Source organism: Topomyia yanbarensis, chromosome 3 (assembly GCF_030247195.1).
Source record: "Topomyia yanbarensis strain Yona2022 chromosome 3, ASM3024719v1, whole genome shotgun sequence".
Classification (NCBI taxonomy): domain Eukaryota; kingdom Metazoa; phylum Arthropoda; class Insecta; order Diptera; family Culicidae; genus Topomyia; species Topomyia yanbarensis.
Genome location: NC_080672.1, coordinates 40,415,537 through 40,429,813, shown reverse-complemented (window position 1 = coordinate 40,429,813; position 14,277 = coordinate 40,415,537). Strand labels below are relative to the sequence as shown.

Below are 14,277 nucleotides of genomic sequence, written 5' to 3'. Positions count from 1 at the left end.
AATGCAGAATTAGAATCATGCGTCACCGTAGTTATCAAATAGAGATTACCTCAAGACGCCATTTATCTATGCATTCACTGGTTGAACAATCTGTCTCGCTGCAGTATATCTGATTTCTTTGTATCCTCAAAAATTACTATCAAACTAATTAGAGCAGGTGAGGTTTCGACCAGTGCAGTGTTTGCAACGTAACTTTAGCAACATTCTCTCTAGAGGTTGTAATCTCTTTTTTGCAAACCATTCTAATAAAGCTCAGCTGGAAAATACGCCGGCATTATGGCTGGTTGTGGTAATTATTCCGACGCCAGTAACAAAACGAATACTAATTACAATCGGTTGTGTCCCTGGAGATTGAAAACTAACCGGTCACCAACAAGAATTCTGGCTGGACTTACTAGTGTGTTCGTTACTATACATAATATACTGAAGCTTTATTTAGTCAGCGATAGTAAATATTTCTATCTGCCTCTTGCCTCTTCAGCTGTAAATTGCTCTTTTTGACATTGTATGCTTCCTAGAAGCACATGCTAAAAATGCATAAAAATCACAGCAGAATAAAAGAGACGGAAACAGAAAATATGCAAACTCTGCATTTTTTCTCAGTGTATACAAATTAGCAAAAAGGAACTTTTTCAAATAAACTGCTAGATTTTTGCTTGGTGTGTCTTGTAAGAACCATCAAAGTAATCAACAGTGTTCCTAAAATGTTTTCCGTGGCCAAGCATTTTTTTCCATTGAAGTGGTCCCTTAACGTCAAAAGAAACGTTATTCGCTGACCCGTCTATAAGACGTGAACTGATTTATGCTTCATTAGTTCACAAAAGCAAAACAGTAATGATATTTTCTCGCTTTTCGATAGAAAAGATTGTATCGATCGAGCCGTTTTGGATGTTCGGGATGGCAGAATTCGACCACCGGTATGAGAAATGGTTGCCCTTGCTGAAATATAAAATGTGTCTCAATCAAACTGGAAAAATAATGATTTAAGGGAACACATTTTCATCGTTCAATCTCGCAAGGTAAAACCAACTGAAAAATAGTGAATTTGTGTGAGGATGCTGAAAGTCACCAGCAATTCTATTTACTATGTAACACTTTTTGAAAAAACAGTCTAAAAAGTTGATACTTTGAACACCCTAACCACAAGGATCACCCTATTTGAAAAAAATCGACAAAAAGTATTAAGAAAAATTACCAAAGACATCATATATCCAAAACTAACAGTTATATCTAATTCGGCTTTGGAACCATAGTGCAAGCCGTTACTCTCGGTAGCCGGTTGCCCAGAGTTTAAAGAAATCAAAAACTGAGCACTATCTGTTATTTTTCAGTGCCGTATACTCGGAGACCAACTAATCAACTGGATACCGAATAGACATTATTCCGAATGGACGTGAGACCGAATGGACATTAGGTCGAATGGTCATTAGTCCGATTCATCACTAAGCCGTATGGTAATTAGGCTAAGCGACCAATAGGCCGAATATACCAAAGAGAGAATCAAATAGAATGGGGACGGGCATAGCGTAGTTGGTAAATTGATTGCTTTGTGCGCAGCTTACCTGGGTTCGATTCCTAACCCCGCACATAGGGTTAGAAATTTTTCAAAGAGAGATTTCTCTAACCTAAAAAGAGGTAAATGACCCTAAGGTTAAAACATCTATAATAAAAAAAAAACAAATAGAATAGTTTAAACTGAACACAAGATTTAAAACAGTGATCAGTTTCAAATTTAATGCGAATTTTCACGATTTTATAATTCTTTAAGAATTTGTATTGCAGACGTAACGGAACAAATAAAAAAAGTTGTTGCCTAATTGGCAACGACATATCGCTTCAAGTTATGCGTTGCCACTCCGTCGGACTTAAATTTATATCCCCTATGTCTGAGCAATCCGGGCAAAAGGGGTGGATGACAAATTTGCTTCCGAGGGGCCGCCGTTTGCGACGACGGGTTGGTGACCTCTTCGCTAGATGGACCATCAGCGACTTTGCGCCGCTGCGGATCCTTGGTCGCGGTTATGCGGCAAAACCACATTACACTGGCTTCGCCGCAAGAACTAGAGCATCGTGAAAAGCGATGGTATAGTACGTGTGCGTATATTCAATACGATGCGCTTCTAAAACTTTGTTATATCCCAAAATAATAGAGTTGATAATTGTCTAATGGGGCTGGCTCGAAAAAATGTTTTACATTATAAATAATTCGAAACAACAGCTCACGATAAAAAGAAGGTTATAAACAAAAGATTGAGAAGTAAGCAAAGCAAATAATAATCGAGAATCCATGAAACTTTCGCAGGATAAGCTTCGACTTCTTTTTCCCTTTACTGTTAAACATTCGGTTCCTTGTCCTTCGGCCCAAAAAGTCGTCCTTTATTGTTAAACATTCGGTTCCTTGTTCTTCGGTCTAATGTCCATTCGGGCTAATATCCATTCAGTGTGATGTCCATTCGACCTGATGTCCATTTCACTTAAAGATCTTCAGTCGAATAACCTGCAGCCTAATGTCCATTCGGCCTGATGTCCATTCGGCCTAATGTCCATTCAATCTGAAGTTTATTCGGCCAAATGTCCAATTGGTTTTATGTCCATTCGGCTTGATGTCCATTCGGCCTGATGTCCAATCGGCTTGATGTCCATTCGACCTGATGTCCAATCGGCTTGATGTCCATTCGACCTGATGTCCAATCGGCTTGATGTCCATTCGGTCGAATGGACATTAGGTCGAATGGACATTAGGTCGAATGGACATTAGGTCGAATGGACATTAGGTCGAATGGACATTAGGTCGAATGGACATTAGGTCGAATGGACATTAGGTCGAATGGACATTAGGTCGAATGGACATTAGGTCGAATGGACATTAGGTCGAATGGACATTAGGTCGAATGGACATTAGGTCGAATGGACATTAGGTCGAATGGACATTAGGTCGAATGGACATTAGGTCGAATGGACATTAGGTCGAATGGACACTAGGTCGAATGGACATTAGGTCGAATGGACATTAGGTCGAATAGACATTAGGTCGAATGGACATTAGGTCGAATGGACATTAGGTCGAATGGACATTAGGTCGAATGGACATTAGGTCGAATAGACATTAGGTCGAATGGACATTAGGTCGAATGGACATAAGGTCGAATGAACATAAGGTCGAATGGACATTAGGTTGAATGGACATTAGGTCGAATGGATATTAGGTCGAATGTACATTAGGTCGAATGCACATTTGGCCTAATGTCCATTCGGCTTTAACTATATTTGACAAGCCCGGACCAACGTGAATGAAGTTTGTATGACATTGTTCACCAATTTACATGGGCATTAATTCGCATTTTCACCGTTAGATGGCACTATCACTGCAGGTATGATATATGATTTCATTGTCTACAACTTTGTCGAAGGCTGTACATCAATTTTGTTTCAAGTTACTAAACTTTTAACGAAGTGATGTCTGAATCAGTATTGCAGTGCATGGGACATGGTAGCCAATTCCCATGAACTATATATTTTTGGGAAAAATTGGTGGGTTCATTCCATCGTATACAGGGCGTAAACATTGACTTGACAACGGAGAGAGCTAAACTGCCCATAAAAGCATAAGAGTCCCATATGGATTTTTGTCGATATTGAGTTATCTGTTGCATTGCATTCTGTATCACCACTGAATCCCAATGCACAAATAAGATTAACAGGTTTGTTTAGAAAATATTGAAAAAAATACCAAAACATGGTTGTCCCACCCACAAGGCTCAATGAAAACGTAAATCTTGAACAGCGTTTTTCTCGGCTTGCTTTTTTTCATATGGGACTCTTATGCTTTTATGGGCAGTAAAGATATATGTAAAACTGTTTTCTGCATTGCGCCAAAACAGACATTTTTAGTAATTCTTCTGATCATATCTTTATTCTATCTCTTTTCTCTAAAAAGTTTCTTTGGCGCCATCTATGGCGTGAAATATTGAACTAATATGAATTCATATTGTGTATTAAAACATTTCCCGACGCACTATGTAGCTAAATCTAGCATTTTTCACATAAAGTAAATATATCCGGGTTGATGTTGATGGCAATCCACTACTGATTCGTATTATGTGCTGTTTCGCTCCATGCAAAATTGGCTCAGATATCATTTCGCCAACTAGCGGTAGAAATGCGGACTAGTGGATTCTCTCTATGTAAGTTGTCGAAAAATCTCATACAAACTTCCGGCACATTGGACCGGTAGCGAGACTCGTCCGATTTAGTTCATATTTAGAGCAGATACTACTGGTGGGCAGATTCCGTTTCTAAAAATCATTTGTATTGTACTGTCCATTGATGATGCTGACGAAGTTCGATTGGGTGGTAAAGAGAGACGAAACCTACGTCAAGGTCGACTTTAAACACTCTCTTGGGCTGGAGTTTTATACAGGGACCGGAAGGGAAAAAGTAACATTTCATTTTCAAGCATATGAAACTGTCAAAGTTCGCTAAAAAATATCTCATTAGGCAAGCTATCTGTAGCTGTGGTTGGAAAAGTGATATTTTCATTGCAATCAGAACCGTTAACCAGAAAATCTACGTAAACGAGTGCATGGAAAAACATCTGTAGCTTTTTCTAAAGCAACACAACTGTTCCGTGCCGTTTTATTCCAATTTGACAATCTGGTGTTTCGAAAATAGGCCATCAAGTGGAATGCTGCCAATAACGTTTAGGTGGTACCAGAGCTCCGCCTAATTAAGAAATATCGGACCCTCGTCAAGCGAAACCTGTAGAAAACCCAACAAACTGTTAGAAACGAGGAGCAGATTTGATGGCAGGATTAGAACGAAAGGGCCGCCAATTCGGATGATATCACGCGAAAGTTTAGATTAACTTATATTCTGTAACATAGACTAAATAAGCTTAACAAAATAGTTTAATTTTTAATAAAAAAAGTTCGTCAATTTACATACATTCCTGATTGCCAACTCTTTATAATAACATTATAAATACAATAGAAACTTTCCTGAAAGTATTAGAAAATTATCCGTCGGATTCTCGGTGTACAAATGTATCAACGCTGTTTCGATGTGTGGCTGCGCTATCTACCTACACAATCATTCAAAGATTATGACTGAGAACACGAAACAGAGCATCGAATCGCATCAGTACTACACGGATCACAGCAGAGTAACGAGTACGCAATGGAAGTGAGTTTGTTCACGGCGGTCGCCATCGGTTCTATAATTTTGCTGGTTTATCGCTATATTTCGAAAAAGTATGAATACTTTCTTTCGAAGCCAATTCCGTGCATCAAGCCAACCTTCTTCCTAGGAAGCAGCGGACCCGTAATGTTTCGCACAAACACTCTCAAGTCTCACGTCGAAATGCTGTACAACACCTATCCGGATGCCAAGTGAGTATGCGACCCAAAAATAATTAAACCATTCAAACTATCTCTAATGGTAGTTAATTCACTTCCAGGGTCGTAGGTTTTTACGAGCTAACGAGACCGGTTTTTATGCTGCGCGATGCGAACGTAATCAAGAAGATAGCCGTGAAAGATTTCGACTTTTTCACCGATCACTCGCCGACTATATCCAACGCACCTGCGGATGGGGAAATCGGTGGAGAGAGCCTGTTCGGTAACTCACTGTTTGCCTTACGTGGACAGAAGTGGCGGGACATGCGATCGACACTGAGTCCGGCGTTTACCGGAAATAAGATGCGACATATGTTCGAGCTGGTGGCGGAGTGTGGCCGATCAATGGCGGATTTTTTCACTCGGGAAGCGAAAGCTGGAAAAGTTTTGGAGTACGAGATGAAGGACATCTTTTCGAGGTTTGGGAATGATGTTATAGCAACGGTCGCGTTCGGGATTAAGGTGGATTCGATGAAGGATCGTGAAAATGAATTTTACTTGAAGGGGAAGCAAATGCTTGATTTTAAATCGCTTAAGGTGCATATCAAGTCATTGCTGTGTGAATGTTTTCCTCGGTTGATGCAAAAATTGGGAATCGATTTCATGGATTCCAATCTGATGGACTACTTTAAGAGAATGATAGTTGATAACATGAAGCAAAGAGAAATGCATGGAATCGTGCGAAACGATATGATTAATATGTTGATGGAAGTTCGGAAGGGTGCACTGAAGCATTTAGAAAACGAGCATGACCTGAAAGATGAAGGATTTGCAACCGTAGAAGAATCTAGTGTTGGAAAGAAGTCACACTCTCGGATATGGACCGAAAACGAGTTAGTTGCACAGTGTTTCCTATTTTTTCTAGCGGGGTTCGACACCATTTCAACTTGCATTACCTTTTTGGTCTATGAAATAACCATTAACCCGGATATTCAGAATCGACTGTATGAGGAAATTGGCGAAACAAATCAATCCCTGAACAACGCCCCTCTTAATTACGAAGTTCTTCAAAAAATGAAATACATGGATATGGTAGTTTCGGAAGCCTTGCGCAAATGGCCACCAGGAATTGTGGCTGACCGTTTCTGCACCAGGGACTACCTGTACGATGACGGTGCTGGAACTCGTTTCGTGATTGAGAAGGATCGAACCATTTGGATCCCAACCATCGCCATTCACCACGATCCAAAGTACTATCCGAACCCCGAGAAGTTCGATCCGGAACGATTCAACGAGGCAAACCGTTTGAAAATCGATGCCGGTGCCTATCTACCTTTCGGAGTGGGTCCGAGGAATTGCATCGGCTCACGGTTGGCACTGATGGAGGTTAAACTAGTTGTGTATTATTTGCTGCAGGGCTTTAGTTTGGAGCCGTCCGAAAGGACACAGACACCGCTGCAGTTGTCGAAGGATCTGTTTGGGCTCGAGGCGGAGAAGGGCGTTTGGGTGAAAATCGAGCCGAGATGTGTATGAGTTGGTTGGATGGAAGCGTGTCGGAAATGGAATATTTTTTGTAGGTAATATCCACTAACACGAAGAGAACCAATTTGTTATCTTATTCAAGCTAAACGATGATGAATTGAACTGTTGGTTCGTTAGGTATTTTCAATATTGAATAGAGATAAGTTCAACTGTTTGCGATAAAAATAATCACAGCTGGTGGCAGTTTCAAGGTAGTATCTGAGCTGTTAATTCCCTATATCTATTTGGACCCGGTTGGTCCGTCTTCGCAATCATACATCTTTACGAGGCTGAGAAGATTTTATGTTTTCCTCGGATAATTGGCTGCTAAACCTCAGTATTTGACGATCGTAAAATGTAAATAAAATGATTGTAGTTATACTTTGGGACCATCCATAAATGACGTAGCATTGTATGGGGGAGGGGGGAGTTTTGTATTTTGTGATGATGTGTGACGACAGGAGGGTAGGGGGTCATGTCATGCTACGTAGCTTTTTTAAAGGGGAATAGGGGTTGACCTGATGTCACGACAATCTTACCCGTTTCATCTAACTAACATCGTCCTTAATATTTTTTAAATTTTTTACGGGGACAACAAGGGGGGTGAGGGTTACCGTCAAGCTACGTAATTATCAGGGGGGGTATATGGAATTTTGTGACGAAATGCTACGATGGGGGAGGGGGGTGTTAAAAATCACTCAAAAAATGCTACGTCATTTATGGATCATCCCTTTCTGTGTTTTTCAATGTTTCGTTGAAGCAACGGTCCGATTCATGTTTCTTTAAAGTTATTAATTGGATTTTATTTTCCATCAAAAAAGCAGATTAATTTTTGATAAGGCATTTTAGCTTCATCTGTTTTGAAGAGACTCTGGATTTGGTAGCATTTTAATAGTGAGATTCGTGACTATGTCGTCCTGGGTAGTGCTGCGATGGAGATCAGATGTTTTTCTTTGCTTCTTGCGCTTACGGATAACGATGGTTAACCCAAATAAAAAAACGCTTTCGGCAGAATATTAATAAGTACTAGGTTAATATTGTTAGTACTTCTAGTACCACGTAATTCTGATTTTCATTCCGTTTTGAAAAGAAATGTCCTTGAAAGTCAACAAATAGGAGAAAACAAAATAAGTAGAAACATGTTTTTATCGAATTCCCCAGCCAAATCAAAATCAATTTCTACTTTTAGAAACATCCGTTCGATATTATCGACATCTATATTTTATTGTAAAATAGTAACCAAACCATTCCGACTTGTTTGTGATGCATAACATAACGCATCAGCACATTAAAGTCATTCTTTAAGTCTAGTTCACAAGGAAGCACTATTAGTACTTTGTTGTTTTTATTTTCACTAATGATCTACTATTGCTGCTACATTTCCAGAATTTATTTAGTATATACTAGCGACATGTTGTACTGGGCGCTGGTTCGAATATTCAACAGTTAGGGACCGTCCATATACCACGAGAACAATATTGGGAAGGGGAACAGCATTAAAGATGTGCTATGCTGGGTCATCGTTGAAAATGTTGAGCAAAGCACAATGGAACCGGGCGTTCATTTAATTGATGGCACAAAAAGAAATAAGTTCGTATTGTGACAAAATCCAAGCACAGAAAACGTATACTTGAATTATGAGGCACGATTGCACGTCCTCAATGTGATTTTTCTTCCATATTTCATACGAAATGCTGCTGTATTGAGTTGTGTAACGTATTGATAGATTCTAGTTTTTTGGATATTGCACGACACTTTTAAACTCAGATCGCAGTCGAAATAGAAAAAAAAAATCAGCAAACTGTTTGGGAAAGTATTTTGTGCACGCACATGCAAAATGCTGAGTTGTCGCATGACGCCTAAGCAAAACTGAGGAATATTCATCGTTCGCCCATCCCAAAGGCTCTAGGATTGGGTGACAGTGAGCCATATGCCAGGAGGTGGCAAAAATTAGGAACAACGTGCAAACAAACTGAGAGAGCGCTGATTGCTCATTTCAAGTGGGATCCGAACATTTCGACGTGGGACTTGGTCATAAAACTTGGCGTTTCCGAAAGTTTCGTCCAGAGAGCTAAGATGCGATGCGGATTGAAAACGTACAACGTTCTGGATCTCCTAAATCGGGACGAACGCCAGCAGAGTGTTGCCAAAACTCGCCCCCGAATACTCTACACGAAACTACGAACGAAGTACCAGTGCTGCGTCATGGATGATGAGATGATTAGAGATGCATCAAAGCGGATTTTAAGAAGTTGCAGGGAACATTTTGCGGGTAAGGGCTGAATGAGTGTTTCAATGGAACAAGCTGTCCTTTTTCGCTTCGAAGTACCTGATTTGGCAGGCGATGTGAATCTGTAACAAACGTTGTGAATCATTCGTGACCAAAAGCATCGCAAACGACGAGTGCTTTTGCGGAAAATGAGTGGAATTTCATGTTGCATTTCTCGTGGAATTTTCCGTGGAATACCACTTAATATTTCACGTTAACGTGGAATTTCACGCGGTATTTTTCGTGGAATTTCACGCGGTATTTTTTCGTGGAATTTTACGAGGAATTTTAAGTAGAATATCACACGGAATTTCATGTGGAATTTCGCGCGAAATTTGACGTGGATTTGTGCGCTAAATTTCACGTGGAATTAAAGTGGAATTTTACGTAGAGTTTCATCGTGGAAGAATTTCGCGTGGAATTTCACATGCTTTTGCGAAAAATCAGAGGTGGAATTTTCTGTGGAAAAGCACGTACTATTCCAAGTTAACGTGAAATTTCACGCCGGATTTCACGAGGAATTTTTCGGAGGATTTGTTCGCGGAATTTTATATAGAATATGACACGGCATTTCGTGCGGGATTTCACGCGGAATTTTGCGTGGAATTTTGCGCGGAATGTCTCGTGGTATTACAAAGACAAATACAACGCGAAATTTTATGTAGAATTTCACGTGAAAGAATTTTGTGTAGAATTTCGCGTGGAGATTCGTCCGGATTTTCAAGTGGAATTTCACGTGGAATATTACGAAAATTTCACGTAGAATTTAGTGTGGAATAGGATAAAATTTCATGTGGCATTTTGGATGAATTTTTACGTTAAGTCTTACGTGGATTTTTACGCAGAATTGCGATAAATTTCATGTTGAAGTATATGTTAAATTTCGCTTGAAATTTCACGTTAGAATTTCACAATAAATCTCACGTGGAACTTCACGTGGAATTTTACGTCAATTTGTTTGGAATTTTACGTGGAATCTTATAAGAAATTTTACGCGGTTCTTTACATGGAAGTTTTGGTGAAATTTCAAGTCGAGTTTCACGTGGAATTTCTTGAGGAAAAGTAGGTGGAATTTTATGCAGAACTTTTCGTAGAACTTTCGACTTTCACGTTGAATTTTTTGTGAAATTCCAAGCTGGATTTTATGTAGAGCTACACGTGAAATTTCACTCGGTATTTCACGTGCAATTTCGCGGAGTATTCTGAGAAATTCCATGTGAAATTTTACGAGGAATTTAATGTCAATTTTAACGTGGGATTTCGTGCGGAATTTCATGAGAAATTTCGCGTGTAATTTCACCCGGAATAAGAGTTTTGAGTAAAATTACACGTGAAATTTTAGTGCGCACTTTACATGGAAATCGACACGGTATAGCGTGTGAAATTTAAAGTAGAATTTCGAGGAATTTCACGTTGAATTTAAGTTCAACTTCACTTGGAATTTCACGTGTAATTTCACGCGGAGTTTCACGCGGAACTTCACGTGGAATTTGGATTAGGATTTTACACAGCATTTCACGTGGAATTTTGCGGGGAATTTGAGCAGAGTTTTTAGAAATTTCATGCGGAAATTCACGTGGAATTTTAAGTGGAATTTCAGGTTAAATTTAACTTAAAATTTCACGTGAAATTTTGACGGAAATTTCACGTGGGATTTCACCGGTATTCGCGTAAAATTTCACGTAGAATTTTACGTGGAACTTTGCGTGGTATTTCACATGGATTTTAATGTAGAATTTCTTGCGCAGTTTCATACGGAATTTCACGTGAAATTTGTTGTGCAATTTCGAGTGGAATGCTACGAATTTTAGTGTGATCCTCACGTTGTATTTCGCACGTAAAATTTTGAGGAATTTCACGCAGAGTGTAAAATTTTACGTGGAAATTCGCACAGAATTTCATGTAGCATTGCGCGTGGAATTTCACGTGGATTATCGCGTGGAATTTCACGCGGAATTTCTGGTGGAATTTTACGCGGAGTTTTTTGTGGGCACTTCACGTTGAATTCAATACGATATTTCGCGTATTTTCACGTAGAATTTCGAGGAACTTCACTTGGCCCTTGACGTGGAATCTCACGCTGAGTTTCATGCGGTATTTCACGTGGAATGTCACATGGAATTTTGCGTAGAATGTTACATGGTATTGCAAGTTCCATGTGGAACTCCACGCGGAATTTTACATTAAATTTCGCGTAGAATTTTACGTGGATCTTCATGTGGAATTTCATGTAGAATTTCACTTGTAGTTTAATGTTGAATTTCGCGGGGAGTTTCAAGTTGGATTTCTCATGAAATTTCACGTAGAATTTTATGTGGAATTCTTTGTGGGAGTTCGAGTGTAATTCGTCGTGGAATTTTAGTGGAATCTTCACGTGAAAGTTCACACGGTATTTTGCGTGGAATTTCACATACTTCGAGGAATTTTGCACAGAATTTCGCATGAATCGTCATGCGAAATTTCTAATGGATTTTCTAGTTGAATTTCACGTGAAATACTCAGTGAAATTTTTGTGAATTTCATGTGCAACTTCACTTTGAATTTCACGTGGAATTTCGAGCGAAATTTCACGTGAAACTTCACGTAAAATTTCATGCGAAATTTAGCGCGGAATTTCTCTTGGAATATCAAGTGAAATTTTATTTATTTATCTCGTGGAATTTTACGTGAAATTTTGCGTGGAATTTCACGCAAAATTTCATACGATATTTTACATGAAATTTCACGCAGAGTGTCATGAGGAATTTCACGAGGGATTTTATATGCAACAACTTTTTTTTGTGAAAGTTCAAGCGAAATTTCATGTGAAATTTTACGTGGAATTTTGCGTGAAATTTGGCGTGGAATTCAACATGAAATTTAATGTTGAATTCCACGCGGAATTCAGCGTGGGATTTCTTGTGGAAAATCGAGTGAAATGTCACGTGGAATTTTACGTGAGATCTTACGTAAAATTTTATGTGAAATTTCACGTGGAATTTCCGGTTAAATTTTAAGTAAGCTTCACGCGGAATTTTGTTTGGGATTTCTCACCGATTTTTACGTGGAATTTCATTTAGAGTTTCATGCGGGATTTCGCGTGGAATTTTGTGAGGTATTTCATGCGAAATTTAACGTGAAATTTCACATAGGAACTCGCGCGGAATTTCACATAGAATTTGGCGTGGAATTTTACGTGGAATTCCAAATGTATTTTTTGTGGAATGGCAAATTCACGTAGAATTGCACACAGAATTTCGAGAAATTCCGCATGGACTGTCAAGCGGAATTCCACGAGGAATGTCACGTAGATTTGGCGAGGTTTTTCACGTGAATTAGTTTGTGGGATTTTACCTGGAACTTCTCGTGGAATTTCGTGCGGAATTCCACGTGGGCTTTCTTGTGGTATTTTAAGCAGAATTCTACGAGAAATTATACGTGTGCTTCACGTGAAATTTCACTCGGAACTTCATGCAGAATTTCAAGTTGAGTTTCATGTCAATTTCGCGTGGAATTTTACATGGAATTTTATGCGGAATTTCACGTGGAATTTTTTGTGAAATTTCGAGTGGAATTTCGCGTGGAATTTAACGTGGAACCTAACTAGTCAAACCCACATCAAATTCCCATATAAACCTTCCTATCTAAATGACGCGAAAATCATATAATTCTATTTTTTAAATTGATGGGATTTGTGATTTTGGCTCACTGATGAGCAATTAAACTTTCTTTGAGCACTTAGGCCACCTACGGTGGAACTGAACCCAGCCAGCCTTTTTGATGGTATATTCAAATTGTAGCTGAATAATAAATGTTCATATACCCCCAAAAGAGTCGCACTAAATGCAGAAAAACGGCCAATATGGACCAAACTGGAGGCCATATTTGCACATAGCTGCTGAAATTGACGATTCCTGTCAACAATATAATGAATGCGATTACTTCTCGTATTAAAGCGATTATAGAGATGACAATTACAGATGCATAATCAACACAATCTCACATTTTACACGATATCAATAACTATTATACGATTCCGGAACAATATATACGATTAACAATATTTTGTTGTTAAAGAAGGTCCATATGTAAGAACTGCAATAAGGTCCATAGCAATCCCCAACATAGCAAAATTTGCAAAAAAAACAGGTTAAATCTTTTAAATATATCTGTTAATATATTGCGGTCGCTGCCAACATTGCGTTGCGTTGCGTTGCGAAGCACGGTGCTATTCGTAGATTGCATACTAACGATTACCATGTTGCCTATAGGTAGTTCAACTCATCTTGTTTGTGAGATAAATGATCGGGAATGAACTTTATCTCTTTTGAGTTCAGTAAACCAATAGCATGAGAATCGTCATTGCCGGCCACGACCATCTTCACCGATACTTAGGATAAGGTAGGAAATGTTGGTGTAATACCTACTTAAAGAAGGCCCCCGACTCAGCGACGCTTCCATAGGTATTACGGAGTTGGATTGAGGGGCAGTTACAGGTCTAGGATTCGCCACAAGCATATTTTGCGGTCGCTGCCAACATTGTTTAGAAACACATTTCGATTTCTTGCACATCTTAAAATCAGATTCGAACTTTCAACGTCTGAGTTGTACCACAGAGACGACTACACATTCTTATTTCAATCATAAGGTACTAGGTAATATTTCGTAATCATATTTCGTCTGTAAGTTGAGAAACGTTAATCCGATAAATCTTCAAATTATATGCAGTACTGTGAATTGAAACATATGAAAGAAGTCGTAAAAGAGTTCACAAAATCGATGTTAATATTTGTTGTGATATGTTAAATCGTATCTATCTTTGAAGTCGTTGAGAGGTATTTCGAAGTCGTACATAAGTTTGTGTTACATAATAATTATTCTTTCACATAGAAACAATTTTGAGAAGTTATAAATCCGACACGATTTGAAATACAATGCGATTGAATGTGAACGAAAAGACGATTTTGGTGAATTTGTAGCTATGTGAATGTAAGTTGTTAGTGCCCTACCACCATTCCAAATGAACACGATGCAATTTATACATCAATGCGATTCTGATCAAATTGTCGTTATAAAATCAGGTTTCTTCTAATAAACGATATCAAATCTACTTCTACAGACTGAAATTGACAAACTAAATGATATTGATTTTTTTTAGAATAATTTAAAAGTCTT

The 14,277-nt window shown here is 38.8% G+C and overlaps 2 protein-coding genes across 3 annotated transcripts in view; one reads left to right on the top strand and one right to left on the bottom strand.

The window, feature by feature from the left end:
- The window catches only part of LOC131693527 (sodium-dependent transporter bedraggled), a 346,814-nt gene that overhangs the window by 147,618 nt on the left and 184,919 nt on the right, over nt 1-14,277 (bottom strand). The gene's annotated exons all lie outside the window — the stretch shown is intronic.
- Nucleotides 5,154-7,917, top strand: LOC131693539 (probable cytochrome P450 9f2). The gene is made up of 2 exons (XM_058981448.1): nt 5,154-5,387; nt 5,456-7,917. The coding sequence occupies exons 1-2, from the start codon at nt 5,176-5,178 to the stop codon at nt 6,864-6,866; spliced, it is 1,623 nt and encodes a 540-aa protein (XP_058837431.1). The 5' UTR covers nt 5,154-5,175; the 3' UTR covers nt 6,867-7,917.

Bases quoted from the DNA above. Each gene is read 5' to 3' on its own strand.
- LOC131693539 (XM_058981448.1), top strand. From the start codon at position 5,176: ATGGAAGTGAGTTTGTTCACGGCGGTCGCCATCGGTTCTATAATTTTG. The intron at 5,388-5,455 runs GTGAGTATGCGA...ATTCACTTCCAG, and splicing joins AACACCTATCCGGATGCCAA to GGTCGTAGGTTTTTACGAGC.